This window comes from Chrysemys picta, chromosome 3 (assembly GCF_011386835.1).
Source record: "Chrysemys picta bellii isolate R12L10 chromosome 3, ASM1138683v2, whole genome shotgun sequence".
Lineage (NCBI taxonomy): Eukaryota > Metazoa > Chordata > Testudines > Emydidae > Chrysemys > Chrysemys picta.
This window is the reverse complement of record NC_088793.1, coordinates 132,270,545-132,290,100: the sequence shown is the minus strand read 5'-3', so window position 1 is coordinate 132,290,100 and position 19,556 is coordinate 132,270,545. Positions and strand designations below refer to the sequence as shown.

General features: G+C 41.1%; 1 protein-coding gene across 4 annotated transcripts in view; it reads left to right on the top strand.

The window, feature by feature from the left end:
• Positions 1–19,556, top strand: part of PCNX2 (pecanex 2) — a 247,386-nt gene that overhangs the window by 127,676 nt on the left and 100,154 nt on the right. For all 4 annotated transcript variants that reach the window (XM_065589023.1, XM_065589022.1, XM_065589025.1 and 1 more), the window contains 2 exons: positions 3,854–3,995; positions 9,115–9,292. In XM_065589023.1, the coding sequence (XP_065445095.1) occupies positions 3,854–3,995; positions 9,115–9,292 (320 nt within the window). The remainder of the gene's footprint in view (positions 1–3,853; positions 3,996–9,114; positions 9,293–19,556) is intronic.

The window sequence follows — 19,556 nt, the reverse complement described above, 5'->3', positions numbered from 1 at the left end:
AACACTACCGCCATGTTCTATATAAACAAGCAGGGCAGGTCCCGGTCTTCTCCCCTCTGTCGCGAGGCACTCCAATTATGGGACTTCTGTATAGCCCATGCGATACACCTCATCACGACGTGTCTTCCGGGGATTCAAAACGGCTTAGCGGACCGCCTCAGCCGATCCTACCGAATGCACGAATGGACGTTGAGGCGAGACGTCCTGCATTCGATCTTCCGGAGGTGGGGCTTTCCCCGGGTGGATCTATTCGCCACCAGGGACAACAGCCAATGCCCTCAGTTCTGCTCATTCCAGAACCTCAGCCGGGGATCATTAGCAGATGCCTTCATGATCCCATGGGGAGGGAGCCTGAGATATGCCTTCCCTCCGTTCCCACTCATACACAAGGTTCTCCTCAAGACCCGCAGGGACAGGGCGACGATCATACTTATCGCCCCGGCCTGGCCACACCAGCATTGGTTCACGTCCCTGCTGGAACTGTCCATAGTCGATCCAATCACCCTCCCCCTCCATCGCGACCTAGTCACACAAGACAAAGGTCGCCTACTCCACCCGAACCTGTCTTCGCTACATCTCATGGCATGGTATCTCTCTGGCTGAACGATGCAGAACACAGGTGCTCTCACCGGGTTCAACAAATCCTCCTTAATAGTAGAAAGCCCTCTACAAGAGCGACCTACCTGGCAAAATGGAAAAGGTTCTCCCACTGGTGCGAGCCTCTACGCATACGGCCTTTACAAGCCTCAGTTCCCTTAATCTTGGACTACCTACTGCACCTCAAGAATCAAGGCCTTGTGCCCGCCTCGATTAGAGTGCATTTAGCCGCTATTTCGGCTTTCCATCCAGGAGAGTTGGGAGTGTCAGTGTTCTCCAACCCCACAGTGGCCCGATTCCTCAAGGGGCTGGACAGGGTGTTTCCCTACTCGCGCCCGCCTGTCCCGGCGTGGAATCTGAACCTGGTCCTAACAAGACTCATGGGTCCCCCCTTTGAGCCCCTAGCCTCTTGCTCCCTCACGCACCTCTCGTGGAAGGTGGCGTTTCTCGTGGCCATCACGTCGGCCAGAAGGGTATCGGAATTGAGGGCCCTCACTTCGGAACCACCCTATACAGTGTTCCATACGGATAAGGTGCAACTGAGGCCGCACCCCAAATTCCTTCCAAAAGTGGTATCGCAGTTTCACATGGGGCAGGATATTCTTTCCTAAACCCCATATGGACCCTCACCACCGCAGCCTACATACCCTGGATGTTCGAAGGGCGTTGGCATTCTACCTGGAGCGGACCAGGTCGTTCCGCAGAACACCTCAGCTGTTCATTGCTATTGCGGAACGTATGAAAGGCTTGCCTATCTCGACACAGCGCTTGTCGGCATGGATTGTGCATTGTATACGCACTTGTTATGAGCTCGCCAATGTTCCGGCCCCGGAGATCCGGGCCCACTCGACTAGGGCCCAAGCATCCTCAACGGCCTTCTTGGCGCAGGTCCCTATCCAGGAGATCTGTAAGGCGGCCACCTGGTCGTCCGTACATACGTTCACAGCCCACTACGCGATCCATCATCAGGCCAGAGAGGACGCAATGGTCGGGCGGGCTGTGCTACAGTCAGTTGTACCTTGACTCCTACCCACCTCCAAGGGTAAGCTTGGGAATCACCTAATGTGTAATGGACGTGAACAATCACTCGAAGAAGAAAGAACGGTTACTTACCTTCTGTAACTGTTGTTCTTCGAGATGTGTTGTTCACGTCCATTACACTTCCCACCCTCCTTCCCCTCTGTCGGAGTCTCCGGCAAGAAGGAACTGGAGGGGTCGGGTCGGCAGGGATATATATACCCTGGAGCGGGGCGCCGCTCTGGCGGGAAGGAGGGGGCCCTGCCGGCCCGACGGGAGCCGCTAAGGGAAAAAGTTTCCGACGTCCGTGCACGCGGCGCGCGTACACCTAATGTGTAATGGACGTGAACAACACATCTCGAAGAACAACAGTTACAGAAGGTAAGTAACCGTTCTTTTTAAAAGGCTTCCTTTGCTTGATAATGAGCAACTCTTGTGAATATCCTGGCTTTGTTGTCTTTTGCATGAGTTTAATCATAGAAGACCATTATAGGATTTCTTCCCTTATCCCCATTAGGTCTGTCTTCATTCATTGGAAAAACATAATTTTCATAAAGGTAATGGCTCAGCTTTTAAAAAGGTTGAGAGTAGAGATATACCAGGCAAATCCACTTCACGCTTTGACTGATCTGCATTGATGGTTCAGCTCATACTTTGGGATCACTTGTATCACTCAGGTGAACAGCTCCCTGGTACAATCAGGAGTCAAGGCATTTTCAGATTCTTCTATATTCTCTATTTCCTATGGTGTTCATCTAGTCTGTATTGCTTTAATTATTGCAGAAGTGTACCCAGAAATATCTGTTAGAATGTACTGAATTTAGAATGTATGAAAAATGGTTGTGAAAACAGGTCTCTCACAGCATTGCCATGGTCATTTCTACCTGCTACTTCGGAGGCAAAAAAGCTTGATTTTGAAATGTGTATCATATTTTTAATTAAAGCCTGGCATCAGAGCCATAGGCAGTAATAAGAGGAAATACTTTAAGCTATAAAGAGTGAAGGATATTGAGTCTCAGAAATGCATGTACAGCTTTTTGAAAGCCTGTTACCTCAACTAAAGATATCATAGGTCCATGAATTAAGGTAATTTGGAATAATTGGTTCCTGACTTTTCTACTTGTATCTATTGAACATATGGTACAACGGAATCTTGATTCATTGTGTCCTCTTGTTTCTCACCCTCATATTGCTGAAATAGCTTATTTTATTCTTCTTGCTGTAGGAAGGGGTGTTGGTAGTTCAGCAGGTGGTTCTTACCTTTGAGTCAGTACTGAACCAATACTCCAGTATGGTGCACTCTGCTGTTGCAAATACTGTTTTTCAGATGACCTGAATTATTTGTGCTCATTAAAGAATTCCTGTCACTTTTGCAAGAATACAGGTGTTACTCAGGAAACTTCTCTCTGCCTGCCTAATTTCTCCCTGCAATTTCAACTGGATACAGTGGTCATGTCCTGTCTGATTGCTGAATAATATTGTTGTGTACTGTTAAAAGACTGTATTTACGTATATAATAGCTTCTTTGTAAAGTATTTTTGGGTCTTTTGAGATAATAATAATAATAATCCCTAGCTCTTTTATAGTGCTTTTTATCCTTAGATCTCAAAACACTTTACAAAGTTTGACAAATCATTATCCCCATTTTACAGATGGGGAAACTGAGGCACAGAGCGGGGACATGACTTAGCCAAGGTCATCGAGCAGGCCAGTGACAGAGCTGGGAATAGAAATCCAGGGTTCTGGTGTTTTCATTTAGTGCTATCTCTGTTTGGTCACACAGCTTCCCCACTAGGTCACATGAAAGGTGTTAGTTAATTATAAATATTCTTTAATAAATAAAATATTGTAAGTAAGAAAAGTAATTAAAGTGATGAACAACAAATATGTTTATTAATATCATGTCATGTTTTACTTCTAAAAACTTAGGAGGATCTATCCTTTAGTATGTACAATTTCAGCTACTATATGTGCCTATCTATATGTGCAGCAAAAAGAAGCAAAGTATGTAATGTATAAATATTGGCCCGACCCAGAGAACAACATGATTGCTATATGGCAAAAGAATTAAGAATTACATGAAGTGTCATAAATTAGTGGTATATTAACTAGTATGATATACAAACTTATGATTTGTCCTTTTGACTTTAATGCATTTATTGTCTACACAGTATTTATATGCTGAAAAAAATAATAATTTGACTGACAAAATGGTCTGTTATCTGGGTTTTTATTACAGATGCTGCTCATTTAATGTGGTTTGAAAGACTCTATGTGTGGCTTCAGTGTTTTGAGAAATACATCTTGTATCCAGCAATAATATTGAATGCCCTCACCATTGATGCTTTTTCAATTAGTAAATACAAGAGACTTGGTACACAGTAAGTTGATTATAGTTCATAGTATGTGATTCATAGATTTAAGACTGCTCACATTCCGACGAATGTTCAAAAGATGAAGCTCATGGCGTATAGGTCCATCAATGGCTATTAGCCAAGATGGTCAGGGACACAACCCCATGGTCTGTGTGTCCCTAAACCTCTGACTGCCAGAAGCTGGGGACTGAATGAGAAGGGCCTGAATCATTTGATAATTGCTCTTTTCTGTTTATTCCCTCTGAAACGTCTGGCACTGGCCACTGTCGGAAGACAGGATATTGGGCTACATGGGCCGCTGGTCTGACCCAGTATGGCCATTCTTATGTTTTTATGAAGTTTAATGTTGCGTAAATGAGTCTGGTTATTTGTCACAATTTGGTTTTGTGCTATTAATGAATAACAATAAATACAAAATGCTATCATTATTGGCTCTGTTAAAGGACAATTCAAACTGTCTTCAAATATGATAAAGGAGATGCTGTTGGTGCTGCAGCAAACATGATTGAGGCTAGAAAGATTTAAATTTATATAGAGAGATTAAAAAACTAAATATGTATAGCATGCCCAAATGACAGCTAAAACCAGGAGATATTATACCAGTCTGCAGGTGTTGAAAGGGTGTAAACACCTTGGGAGTAACCAGGATTAATGAGATGAAATGAGAAATCTAGGTTGGATATCAGGGAACTGTAAAGTTTATTAGACTGTGGAAAAAGTCTCTCAGAGGAGGTGTCACAGGCCTCATTACTAGAGTCATTGAAGGCTAGGTTGGACAAAGCCTTCAAGAATGTAGAGTGCAGAACTGTCCTGAATTAGCAGGGATATGATCAGGAAAACAATATAAGGTTTTTCCATGTCTAACCTCTGTGACTGTAATTAGAACTAAATGTTGCTGATCCACAGTATTATAATACGTTCTTCGAAGAGAGCCTTTTGTGGTGGCAATTTTTGCTTGATGACCTACAAACTGCTGTGAGATTCAGTGGTATTGTAGTGATTGCAATGCCCTCTCTGAGCAGAATTAGTACTGAAAAAGGCTGTGTACTATAGTGATTTAAATTTGTTAAAAAACTGGCCTGTGTTCAGGAACAAAGATCCATTGCAAATGGAGCGTTATTTTTCCTGTATCTAGATTGTCTGGATGTTAGTTTTTAAAATCAGATTATTTTTAACTTGGATGTAGTGAAAAACTATTTGTTATTAATTATTATTATTAATAATAATGTCTCTGACAGTAGCATATAGAGGCTCAGACCCATGATTCTACGGACTGTACAGACATATACGAAAAGAGGGTTCTGGTCCTGAAGAGCTTGCATTCTAAATTAGAGCTTATATTCTAAACAAACTATATCAACTTTTGTACAGGAGCATACAGCAACATTTTCAAAAATACCTATTTTCAGAAGTGACATAGGCACTTAAGAAGCTAAGTCTCATTGAATGTCAATGGGATTTAAGCTTCTAAGTTTCTTAGGTATGTTTTGAAAATTTTACCTGGAATGTAATACAGCTCACCCTCCTAGATGTGGTGGTTCTGTAGGTCTAGCAGAACTAAAAAGTAGCCAAATGTTAGTTTGACACTTGTCAGCAGATATATCTCTGAATCCACTGGAGGATCAGATGTGTTGACTAAGAAGATATTATTTTACATAGTAACTTTTCAGAGTAGAATTGCAATCCCAACTGTTCAAAAATCATGAGTCAGACCCCCTCCCCAATTCATGAGATTTTAAATGGTAATCATATTTGGGTCTGCCTTCTGATAGTTAAACCTTTAGGGGAATGCCACCAGTCCCCAATGTAGGCGTGATCATCTCAGATTTTAAATTCACCCTTTGAAGACACACTTAAAAATGCAGGTCCTGACTGTTGCTCAGAGAGGACTCATTTTTTCTTATCCCATTTGGTGTGGAGAGCTGCCACACTATTCCTCCCTAGCCTCTTCCCTAACTTGATAGAATACTTAGAGAGGAGGATAGTGGGGGATAGAATGGCAGCTACCCCACACATGTTCTCCTTCCACACTTGCCCATATGGCCCCTATGTTCGCTTGCCTCCCTGTATTTCTTCCCTTTCCCCTCACTGTTTTCCACCCTTCACATTCCCTGGTACCCCATTTTCCTTCTGCACTCCATGTTCCCAGGCACCCCCTCAGCCTGGCTTATTTCTCTGCACTCCTTTTCAGTCAGCCTCTTGCATTTCATAATCCCCTGCAACTCTCTCAGTCTACCTAATTTTCTCCATGCTCCTCTGACTCCTCATGATCCTACCACAGTTTCCTGCCCTGCTGCTCTACACTCTCATTCCTTGCGCCTCCCCATTCTCTTATATCCTTGCTTGCCCTCACCTAATGACTAAGGGGTCTCCCTTAGTCCCTCAAGGCAACCTGGCTCAGCCCCCATTGAAAGCAGTGGGAGATGATGACCATTTACATTTTGTGGATTTTAAGGCCAGAAGGGACTGTTATAATCATCTAGTCTGACCTCCTGCATAAAATACTACATAGAATCATGTCCAGTAATTCCTGCACCAAACCCATAACTTTTGTTTGAGCTACAGCATCTTTCAGAAGGACATCCAGTTTTACCTTCAAGTGATGGGGAATCCACTACATCACTAGGTTAGTTGTTCCAGTGGCTAAGTATCTTCAGTGTTGAGGGATAATGACAAAACTGCACACACAAATTGCATACTGAATACAGAAATTGCATCATAAGAACAAGAAAAAAAATTCCAAACATTGCACGACTTGCAATAAAATCATAAGTTGTTAAGATAGTTGGACCTTGTAATCTGAACATTGAAATCAGCTTGTATGACTCAAGAAATTGAGATGAAAAATTACCTACCTTCAGTTTTTATCTGACTTTTGCAAAACATATGTGAGGATGAAGTGCAGAAACTGCCAAATGTGGGTACCACATATATATTTTTAAATAATTATTTTTTAAGAAGTTTCTTTGGGAGGATTTAGGGCTCCCCAGAGCCTCTAGCACCAAACAAGGGTAAAGTATTCTTCCTCGTTGTGACATCTGAAATGAAGCCCCCGGGGCAACTGTGTGGAAGAATCAGGGTGGAGGCAGTAGGGCGAGTGAAGAGCAGTCCCAAAATCTTGTATTATCTGAGCGGAGTGGGACAGGCACCAATCAACTCCCAACACGTTTCCTCCAGAGATAATTAGTTGAAGGGGGGCAGGAGCCAACCCCAGCACCAAATATCTCTGTCTGGGTTTGGACGTGCTAGGTGTTAACAACACCTGCTTAACTGCACCAAAACCTGGTTGCTAGGGCAGAAGGGCTTGAAAGAGTCTCAGCAAAGCAGCCAGCAGGGCTATCATCTCCTGCTAAGGCAGGGCAGCCCTGGATTCTTTGTTTCTTTAGTCCTCTTATTACAGAGGGCTGTATTATCTCTCCATTCTTAGCTACATACTCTCCAGGAAGAAGAATGTCATGTATACAGTAGCTTAAAGAAGGGGAAGTTACTTTCCATGCCTGTAATTCTACTTTTAAGATATCATCTTGCAAGATTCTCATTCACTTGTCCACCTCCCCTCAGAATTTGCAGGGATGTTTTTTGAGGCAATGTGTTTTTGCAATTTCATCTTGTTGTTCTTATCTGGCTGGATGTATTTGACTTTTCTAATTGCATCTGTTTTTGTGATTTAAAAAATGGCATTGCTCTGTGTGTGTTTTGGGAGTGTGTGTGGGGGTCGGGGGGGCGGGAGGGATGATGAGCAGGGGTTTGAGCCCTTGCTTCCGGCACTGTCAGAAACTGACTGGAATATTCCAGAACCAAAGGGAGTGGTGGTTGGTGGTGCATATTGGACAGTCTGGGGCAGCTTACCATGTTGCCTGCTACTGCCATTGCCTCAAGAGGTTAAACAACAAAAAGAGATCACTCTGAGCTAGGGCAGTTGTACCATGTTTCCACTGGGAGGTTAAGACAACCCCCTTCACCCCCCCCCCCCCAAAAAAAAGAATCCTGTATGGCAATATCTTTAAAGAGAGAGAATTACCAGAAAGCAATGCTCCCTTATCCTCTAGCAAGAAATTATATGCTCAAAAAACTCCTTTCTGCCTGAAATTTTGTGAATATTAGGCGAGCATAAATATCGACCTGATCAGGAAAAGGGTGTTTCAGTTGCTGTTGTTACTCTGTGATTTTATGCCTCTCTCCATTAAAATCTTCCTCACTGCCCCAAGAATTTTGTTCTTCTTGATGAACATCAAATCCAACAAATGTTCTCATCTCACTGAGGGGGTGTTCTAAAACGGTCACAAATACTTTATTGTAGTCCCTAGTTTTGCACTCAGAAATCCAAATAAAATTCAAAGAATCTCTGACAAGGTAAGAAATTAGGTCTTTTGGCATTTCATTCAGACAGTGATGACTAGGCCTGAACTCAAAAAAAGTTGGATCTGCATTAAAAATGCAGTGAATGAATGCCACAAAAAAATAAAATAAAATTGGAATTGCACAAACTGTGAGCCTTAAAATGACAAAAATGCACCACTCCATTTAGAATTTTCTGAGCTGTCAATTGCCGCATGCTTTCGCAAGTATTCTGTTGTTTTGTAATTGGCATGGAGGATTATTTTCAGCATTTTACAAATACTGGGTTTGATTCATCACTGCACCAGCCTAAAGTTTGATAACATGGTGACTCAGGCTTATTGCCTGTAGTTGGCAACAGGCTGCTTTCTAATATAAAGCTGTATAAATTGTAGTGCTATAAATTAATGGTGCCAGACTTAAGTCACAAGTTGAAAATTTATTTTAGGGAGTTTATTTAATTATATCTTTATTACGTTATAAGGTACTTACTACAATAATGGATGCTACTCTTATAATACAGAATTGTTCCCGTGTTACAGCTCTGTAAGTACTCCAGAGATATGTAATGCTGGCAATATAAAACTGTGCTGTTGCAGATGGATTAAATAAACACGATTATTAAAACAAAAACTAGTATTAATATAAAAATAAATTAACGGTATGTGTGTAGATAGACATACCAATCAAGAGTAGGTCTGATATGGTTATTCATGTTCATTAGTTATAGTCTAATTGTTTTTGTTATGTTAACTTGATTAGGTTTTCTTTTCCCTCACTCCCACAGCTGTGATATTTTCCTGATAACAATTGCTGGGATGAAGCTGCTCCGATCCTCATTCTGTAATCCTGTTCATCAATTTGTTACTTTGAGCTTTACTGTAATCTTCTTCCAGTTTGACTACAGAGATATCTCAGAGAATTTCTTGCTGGATTTTTTCATGATGTCCATTGTGTTTCACAAGGCAAGTTTACAAACACCATTATTTTCTTGATATAAAATGTTTTTGTAGTTTGAATTATCTTTCCAATGTCACTGTATTGATAAATGGCTGAAATATCTTTTTAAACATAATTGTTATAATACATTTTAACAGAAGCAGGCCATTGGTATCACAGAAAAAAATCTCAGTGGAGGATAAAACCAATAGTTTTAAAGTTAAATGTATTTTCTGTTTCTGTAGGAAACTTCATATTTACTTCTTTGTTCACATGATGCTACAAAAGTTCACAATTCAGATTTTTTAAGAATAGAGTCATAAATGACTTGAAAGAGGCCTTTTGGGCCATTCGTGCAGGGTTGCCCTTTGTATTAATTGCATGAGTGTTTTTATCTAGTCTTCCTTTGAAAGCCTCTGGTGTTTGACTCAACAATTTCCTTTGGGAAATTAGTCCAATATCTAATCATCCTTATGATAAGAAATGTTTTCCTAATATCTGACTTAAATTTTTCCTACCTTAGTTTCAGGCCATTATCCTTGTGCTTAACCTTAAACTCAAGCGTCGTCTTTACTTTTACAATATTAACTCTGAAGTGTCATGGCCTCTTATCATAGTCCGCTCTCTTTTTTTCTCTGAGTTATACATACAGTCTTAAAACTCTTTTCATAATTCCAGATTGTACCCAAATTCATGACCTGTGCAGCTCCTCTCAAATCAAAAGCAGGTTAAATTGACATGGTGCTAAAAATACCAGAAATTGCTTGAATTTTGTCTACACTAGGGCTCCCAGCAGTGCTAATACTGATTATCTACTTTGTTTTATTTTGTTTTTAATGCAGTCACCTATCACCCTGGTATAAGAGTCCTCTTACAACTGGGCCTAGTAGTAGCGCTGGTGAGAATATTTTTTGTTTTTCCCTAGTGTAGACATATCCTCAGTGTGATCCAGCTAAACTCTGCCACGTGTCTGAGAGGGGAAAGGCATGATTCCATGGTTAACTTTAACAAATGTGGCACAGAGATCCAACAATATAAGTTTGGATGCCAGCCATCGCTGCCGCCAGTGCTGTCTCTATTCCATGTCCTCCCCTGAAGCCTTACTGGGAAAGGTCTAGGTTATTGACACTACCTAGATGGAGTTGGAGGGCCTTTGTTAAGCTTCTCAATTAGCATACTCAGAAGTGAGAGCTGGGTTTCTGGGTGGTAATTGGTTTACCCTTGTTTGGTGCTAGAGGCTCTGGGGAGCCCTAAATCCTCCCAAAGAGGTTGGTTGTGTTGAGTGACATTTTTAAGTACTAGCTGGATTATGGTGTGCTCTAGGGGAGGTGGTAGGTTTCTCTTCTACAAGGAGATTGTTGTTGATCTTGGTAATAGAAACCTTAAGTGCTCTCAACTTTTTCACTAGCTAAAAAGAGCAAGGCGGATCCAGAGTTGCAGATGCTTGGAAGCTGCAGTAAGTGCTGCCCGCTGAAAAGCAGGCCCCTTTAGGATATCTCAGATTGGGCACTCACAATCAGTAGTTACTTTTGAAAATCGCCATGTCACAATTTTTTGTTGAAAGCTGCATATTTGTGGCTGTGGGTGATGTGGAGGTTTTTTGCTGTTTGTTTTTAAATGTTGGCTATTTGAAGCTGTTGTGATATTTGGAGTGTTAGCCCTAGAGGAGATGGATTAGTGAGCAGAGTAAGAGTGAGATAATCAAAGGTGTTACGGTAAATTAAATGTAGCCTATCACACTGTGTGTTTTTATGGTAAAGTCTACAGTACTGGGCTAAAGTTATGTATTATAGACATGATTAGGAGTCTAGCTAAGCAGGGTCATAACCAGGGAGGGGCAAGCAGAGCAGCCGCCCAGGGCGCAAAGATGAGGGGGGTGTAAAAATGTTTTAAAATGGTAGGGGGCGCAAATATGCTTGCTCGCCCTGAGCGCTAAAATCCCTAGTTACACCACTGAGCTATAGCATAGGTCTTCTAGCGTTTCCAAATCTCAGTAAACCTGAAATTTCTCACGTCATTAGTTCAGCAGGTGAACCTGGCTTTGTGATATTTTAAAAAATTAAAATAAAATGGCTTCATTATTTATATTAGAAAACCACATGCATAGTTACACAATGGTCATTAAAACAACTCTGAAAAATACTATTAAGGATGGTATTAATTTCCGATCCTAAAGCACATGTTTTTTACTCTAATTAAACTATGAACTTTTATTAGTTCTAAAAATTGTATGGACCTTTCTTATAGACTCTCATCACTTTGAGGCTAAAGATAACAACATACAAAGATGGTATGGAATTTCTCACACAGTCAGCTTTAAACAGACTGAATCCAGGTCTATTCTTGAAAGTTTTGTGGTCTGTACAGCTTCAGCAACAAGAGAAGCTAACAGCTTCAATCAATGCACAGTTCAGTAATCTCAATGTTCACAACTATTTTTAAAAAAATAGAAAACAAGTTCTTATTACCACCACCTTTGCCGATGCAGAACTAACTCATAAAATGGCAGTTAGGATCCACTTACTCATTGTAGGTGTGAGGTTTCCACTGTCTGACAATGGAACAGTAAGTGTTCTGTCTTACATAATCATTTTGATGATAATTTTTGAGCAGAGTTACTGTACAAGAGAGCATGCATGCTCTCTAAGTGATGCTGCAGTGAGCACCTATCCATTTTCTCTTCTGCCAGACGCAGGAGGAAACTACATTTAAACTTGACAGACATTCACAATTTTGTTAGTTGATCCTTAGGCAGGTTTCTGTTGAACAAGCTCCACTAGTAATGTCAGATAGATTATCTCTGAATCTCCTAGTGATTGTGTTTCTTCCCTCTTCCCCCCATCATGATGCTACTAATGTAATCCATTCAAATCAGAGAATTCAAATCAATATGACTGCTCACTGAGCAAATCAGGGCATTGCAGCAAAAATGACTGCCCACAGATTTTATTCACATTTGCAAATAGCCATGCCATTTGCATCGAGGTGATGCAGATAAAGTGAGAATTTAGTGAACTTGACTCTTGGTTTGGGGTTTTTTGAGGGGTGTTCTTTTTAATCAACATGAATTTTTCAGTTCTTTTAAATGCTATTTGACTTATGTCACATGACTAATTTACTGCTCTTTTGAAGGCATTTACTGTCATCTAAATTTTATATAAACGTTGTAGATTTTAAAAGTTTAATATTAAAACTGGTTAGAAATACACAAAATGAGTACGCCATGTTGTGTTTCAAATTGCCATGGAAAAGGAACAAGGTAATGCTTAGAGCAGCTTGCTTATTTATTTTTAATAAATGACTGAATCTTTAATTGAACTAGGATAGGGGGTTCTCAGCTTTTTTCATACTGTGAACCTATATTAGCTGCTCACAAACTGTCCTACTCAGACATATCCAAATGCATCCATTGCAAGTCTTTAAATCAAGATAGCAGGTCTTTTAAAAAGACAACCTATCAAAGAAAAGTTATGGACTTGATGCAGAAGTTACTGGATGAGGTTCTTTGATCTGTCCTATGCAAAAGGTCAGACTAGGTGATCATGATGGTCCCTACTAGTCTTCAAATCTACAAATGTACGAAATCACTTCAAATGAGCCACCACTTCTCTCAAGGCTTCTTGGAAGGCATCCTGAGTATCCATCTGACAGCTTATGGGATGCTCGTGTTATCTGAAAAGATCTAGTTACAAAGAGCTGAGAAAATACTCTTCAATGGTAAGGCAAAGATGAAATGGGAACAAGAATTGAATATGTGTCACCTTAGACTTGTCAGCATGTGGGAGGGATCGGCATTGAGGATCTTTCTATAATCAGATGGAAACTGGAAGATTATTCATTTTCTGGGAGGGAGGTGAGAGATGAACTATTCGGGGATATTAGAAAGGAAGGTATGTTCTTCCATCTCTGTGACATCCATCAATCAGTTGCTTAACTGAGTTAAGACAGGGAAAATCACAATGTGGATAATACACATGGTTTACCCCCCACCTCTTCCCACAAACACATCACAAATGGAATACATCTAGTACAGCTCCCTTTGACAGCCATGGGAGTTGGTATAAGAGGAAGCTGCAACTTTTGGCTGAAAAAGCCAAGGAAGAAAGGAATAAATTTGGTGGTGTGATGAACCCATGAGGGTGACCTCAGAAGCAGCCAAGGCCATAAGCCAAGTACAGGCATAATGCCAACATGGATGATGGGAATGGAAATGCTTACCCAGCACCCTTGCTGTTTGTTAAAGGTGTAGTTTGTGCTTCCCCCAGCACAGCTGTGCACTTGTAAACTGCTGTATGGCAAGTGGGACCACAATCTGCGCAAGTCTCTGTGCAAACCTCTTCGGGCACCCTGAATGCTGAAGTCAGCCCTAGCACCCACCCTGGAACTAAGAGCGTGAAGACAGTTTTAGTATGGCTGCATTGGTACAGGACCACTGGGGTCCCCTCCTCTCTTCATTATGTGCACCTAGATTTGTAGATTCCAAGGCCAGAAAGGACCACTGTGATCATCTAGGACAGTGGTGGGCAACCTGCAGCCCGCGGGCCACAGGTTGCCCACCACCCATCTAGGATCACTTCCTGTATAATACAGGACGTAGAAGTTCTCCAAAATAATTCCTAGAGCATATCTTCTAGAAAAACATCCAATCTTGGTTTAAAAATTGTCAGTGAGGGGGAAATCTGCTCTGATTCTGGGTAAATTGTTCCAATGGTTAATTACTTTCACCATTAAAATGTTATGCCTTATTTCCAGTCTGAATTTGTGTAGCTTTAACTTCCAGCCATTGGATCTTCTTATATCTTTCTCTGCTAGATTGAAAAGCCCATTATTAAATATTTGTTCCCCGTGTAGATACTTTTAAACTATGATCAAGTCACCCCTTAACCTTCTCTTTGTTAAGCTAAATAGATTGAGCTCTTAAGTCTATCATTGTAAGGTGTGTTTCTAATCTTTTAATCATTTTTGTGGCTCTTCTCTGAACCCTCTCCAATTTATTAACATGCTTCCTGATTTGTGGGCACCAGAACTGAACACAATATTCCAGAACTGGTCACACCAGTGCCAAATATAGAGGTAAAATAACCTCTCTTCTCCTTCTTAAAATTCCCCTGTTTATGCATCTATGACATTCCAGGGTGCAATCCAGACCAGTAAGGGGTTGTGTCACCCTTACTCTGCAACTTGGGGTGCCTCACAATGCTTTGCTCCTGTATTTCCCACATGTGCCACCCACAAACAGCCAAACAGCATGCAGGTCACTCCATCAATGTCTGTGTATAGCCATAGCCCTGGTCCAGCAAGTCTGACCTCAGCAGCCTGTCTGCAAACACTGCTGCATTCTGCCTTCCAGTAGCCTTGGCTACTATTTGCAGGACGACCCCAACACTCCCAGTTTTGGATTCTCTCTCCCCTGCCCCAAACCTGTGCTCTGCACTGTCCATCCCTCTCCTGGAGTCCAAATATACTAGATCCATTGCCCCTTTAAGGGGATCAACATACAACAGTCTGCTACCTTAAATGAAGTTACCCAAATAGTTGGCAACACTGGTTTTGTTTTAATTAAAGAATAAAACAAACAAGTTTATTTAACTATAAAAAGAGTTTTAAGTGAGTTCAAGTATAAATAGGGCCCTCCCAAATTACGGCTGTGAAAACGCGTCACGGATCGTGAAATCTGGTCTCCCCTGTGAAATCTGATCTTTTGTATACTTTTACCTTATACTATACAGATTTCACAGGGGAAACCAGTGTTTCCTCAAACAGGAGGTCCTGTCCCAAAAGAGGATTGTGGGGGTTGCAAGGTTATTGTAAGGGAGTCATGGTATTGCCACCTCTACCTCTGCACTGCCCTCAGAGCTAGGTGGCTGGAGAGCAGTGGCTGTTGGCTAGGTGCCCAGCTATGAAGGCAGCACCCCACCACCAGCAGCACAGAAGTAAGGGTAGCAATATCATACCATGCCATCCTTACTTTTGTGCTGCTGTTGGCAGTGGTGTTCAGAGCTGGGATCCTGGCCAGCAGCTGCCGCTCTCTGACCGCCCAGCTCTGAAGGCAGCGCCACCAGCAGCAAAGGCATAGAAGTAAGGGTGGCAATATCAAGACTCCCCTTCAATAACCTGGCAACCCCCCACCTCCTACAACTCTGTTTTGGATCAGGACCCCTATAGTTACAACACCATGAAATTTCAGATTTAAATATATGAAATCATGAAATTTATGATTTTTAAAATCCTATGACTATGAAATTGACCAAAATGGACTGTGAATTTGGTAGGGCCCTAAGTATAAGGCATTGAGTCAGGAATGGTTACAAGAGAAATAAAGATAAAACCTTTCTAAACTTAACAAACTAGATTTGGTTCAAGGTGAAGTTCTTACCACATGCTTCCAGCAACAGGGCTTCCAGCAACAGTGCTGACCAAATTTCAGGTCTGGATCTGCTCCCAAAGACTGTTTAGTTTATCCTCTTAGATGAGAGATAGGGACAGAGAGAACTTGGCGTGTTTATGCCCCTCACTTTTGTAGTTCTGTTACCCTTTGAAATGTATTTTCCTGAGGGTAACAGCTAGTTAAAGTTATTCAAGCAATAAATAAGGTGACATGGTGTCTGGTGGTGACAGAGAATGCATGCTGTTTCTTTTCACCTCTATTTGCTGAAATGCAGATTGCCTTGTCTCCTGTCTTCCCCCTCTGCTGTCTGAGGACCCTGTTTACAACTTATATGTAAATTGAAGTAAACACACATTTCTTTGTTTAGGACCCGCTTGACCTGACCAGTCCTACCTAATCAGGGCTATGTGGGTTTGAACATGTGCCACCAACATCAATCAGGGGGAATTAATAACTTTACATATAATATTGCTACACACATTTTACCATGATATTATTGACAAGCAAGTTATTAGTTTTCAAATAATATCACAAGGCATATTTTGTACAAAGATTAGTACAGTGGTGCATAGGGTGTGAATACAGGAGTGCATTCAGTCACAGCATTCCAGGATTGCATTAGCTCTTTTGACCATGGTGTCACACTCGGAGCTCACGTTCAACTGATTATCCACCATGACCCCCAAATCCTTTTCACAGTCACTGCTTCCCAGGATAGAGTCCCCCATTGTGTAAGGATGATCTGCATTCTTTGTTCCTAGATGTATACATTGACATTTAGCCATATTAAAAGACGTATTGTTTGCTTACTTCCATTTTACCAATCAATCCAGATCTCTCTGAATCAGTGGCCTATCCTTTTCATTATTTACCACCTGTACCAGGAAGCCATAAATTGGCTGTTCATGTACATACTGTATGCAGTGGTTTGGTTATATGTAAAAATCATATCCGGGCAAATTAGTAGCCTGCTCTATGGGATGTGATTAGTAGAGCTCCTAGTAGGGTGACCAGATAGCACTGTGAAAAAATGGGAAGGAGCTTGGGGGGCAATAGAAGTGCCTATATAAGAAAAAGTCCCAAAAAACGGGACTGTCCCTTTTAAAAACAGGACATCTGGTCACCCTAGCTTCTAGTACGTTGCATTAACTCTTCTGAGCATTCACTGTGGGGCTGCTGGGAGGACACTGCACTTACCATTGACCTGTCTTCTCCTGCCCTTCCTTATTTGCAAATCTTGGACCCAGTAGAGATCCCTCTGTAGGGTCCTGGGAAGAGGAGAGGTAAAGGGGGCATCCCTCCCCATGTGACAGTGGGTAGAGAATTTTAAAAAATTGCTTTTTTCTAATGCTGTAGCAGAAACTTAACTAGAATAAAGAAAACAGTATTATCAAGCTTCTCTCTCTCTTTCTCTCTCGCAAACTTTCACTGTAGAGCTGCTTCTTAGAACCTTCCCAGCCCCTCTCTCCTGCCTGTCTTCCTGCTGCAGGTTTAAGCAAACTATACACACATCTGCACTGCCCCCTCCCTTTTTTCTATATAAACAATCTTTTTAAAAGAGTTAGTATTTTAAAACAAATTAAAGATTCAGGTGCTCTAATCAGCTTCACCTCTTGTACCAATTTGGCCACCTTCTGGCCTTGAGGAACATATAGTACAGTTAATTCACCTGGATTATCAAATCCCCAAAGAGAGAGACTCCTGTTGAAGAGGGTTATGGCTGTTCTCAACAGGTTTATCCCCTTTAAGGCTATAGTAATAGTACCATTGCTACTGGGATCTCATAATTCAACTGGCTTTGGAAGCTAAGGTGTTGCTTATTTCTTCTATCAAAGTACCTCGATCAGTATCTACCATAGAGGATCTTAGTGTATCTCTTGGATCATGATTGGTTAGGCTTCAGGCTGCATTCTGATAACTAAAAAGCCTGTGACCTCTTAGAATTGGTGTATCTCAGCTTCCTATACTTTTAAGCAACGCCACTTGCTATAGGATGAAGATTTGTCTCAAATCTGTTCATTTCTGATCTCTTAACCCATAAGCAGCTGAGCTGGGCTTAGTCCAGGGACTAATGTAGAAAGTTGCCCTATAAGCTCAGCAAAGCAACAGTGGATGCTTTGGTTGGAGGATACTCTTCACAACCTGCACTGCTGTCCATTCCCTTGTGAGTGGTGGAAGCTGGCAACAATGAAAGCAGCTTGAAATCGTACTGTATGCCAGAAGCTTAAAATTCAGATCTGGCAAACTGGCTCGTTGTCAGGTACTATTTCATTTGGAATGAGAAAAGATGCCTTTTAACTTTTCTTGGCCTGTTTACTTTTGGGCCTAGTTAAAAATAGAATTTTTGTAAAGCTGTCTAGCTTCCTGGTAGTCTTAAAGAAACGGTACGCACATCTTCACACACACCATCTTGCATATAGATCCTAGTGGGAAGCATCTGACCCAGTGACATTAAATCTCTAATCAATAGGGCTATATCTTAGCTTTTCCTGTCTTTAGTATACTATTGACAGGCAGTCTAATGGCCTCTTAATTTGTGTGTGTGGATGAACTAATTAGCAATACTAAAATATGAACTAATCTATTATTTTCTGATAGTCAAATTCTCTGAGGGTTCAGAATTTGTCTTTATGCATAAGACAGAGTAATCAAAGAACCAGAGCTTGTTAAATTTGCCTTCATTAACACTGCATTCATTTGCCTAAGTAGTCTTACTCCTGCTGAGCTCACTACAGATACATTTTTCCTGTTTGATATTTTTTCTGTTTCACCCTCCCATCCCCCATGAATTTTCAGAGTAACAAAAACTCCACATTTTGTCACTTTATTTTTAATAAAGGTTTGCTTTTTTAATATAGCCTCTCTTTGCTTTTGCACCATATGTCATGTATTACTGAAAGATGATCCTCATGTCACAGCAACTCCAACTAAGAGAGCCAGGCAGTAATAACCTGCCAAACTTGTTCAGATTAGGCTTAATTCTGTAAGAGTTTAACATCCTTACCATGATTCCCTCAAGGAGAGTGAAATTTTTGCATATCATCTTATTTTTCACCATTTTATGACAGAGTGTCACCCTTGACCACCTTCTTGGTTTGCTATAGCCCACTAATTAACATTTGAGATTGTCTTTGTGGATACAGACTACAGGACCCGTGGTTAACCTGCAAGCTTCTGTGATTTTAGTTACTAATGTAAGACAGAATCCTGACTCTTTTCTTCTCCCCTTCCAGTTTTCAGTCCCCTTCGGTAATTCTGATCTTTCAATTAAAAGCTTCTGGCACTAAATAATTAATTCAGATTCTAATCCATTTCTTGCCTTTCGTGCATACTAAAATCCAATGTTTTAATCAGCTGCACCCTCTTAACTCACAGCTGTTTCCTCAACTTTTGATATCTGGCATATAAGTCCCTGATAAGACACTTTCTGTTGAGCAAAAATACCCAAGGCTACATTTGATATTTGACAGGATAATCCCTGTGGTTAGCAGTTCATGTTTCCTTTTTTTTATTGGAGATGTAGTTTAACTTATTTTCATTCATCCTTCCATCACTGACCTCCACATCAGACTTTGCTCCTGACACAGTCCCTGAATTTTAAGGGTTTTTTTTAAAACAAGGAACTAAGGCAATGCATAAAAATGGGACACACACACCATTAGCAGTATAGTATGGTACAGTTTACACACACACTCTGTACTGATGAGAGTAGCAACTCTCCAGGGGAGAGAAGGTTGTTATTATGAGTGTTCTGTATCATATTTGTAAATAGCTAAAAGATTAGGTGCCAGTAGATGGCACTCAAAAATATGATGTGCACTACAGATGGCTTCTTCTATGCAGCCCTTTACATCAGGTCTTAACAAAGGTGATCATCAAGCTTTCCCCAGGCTCCTGATGGA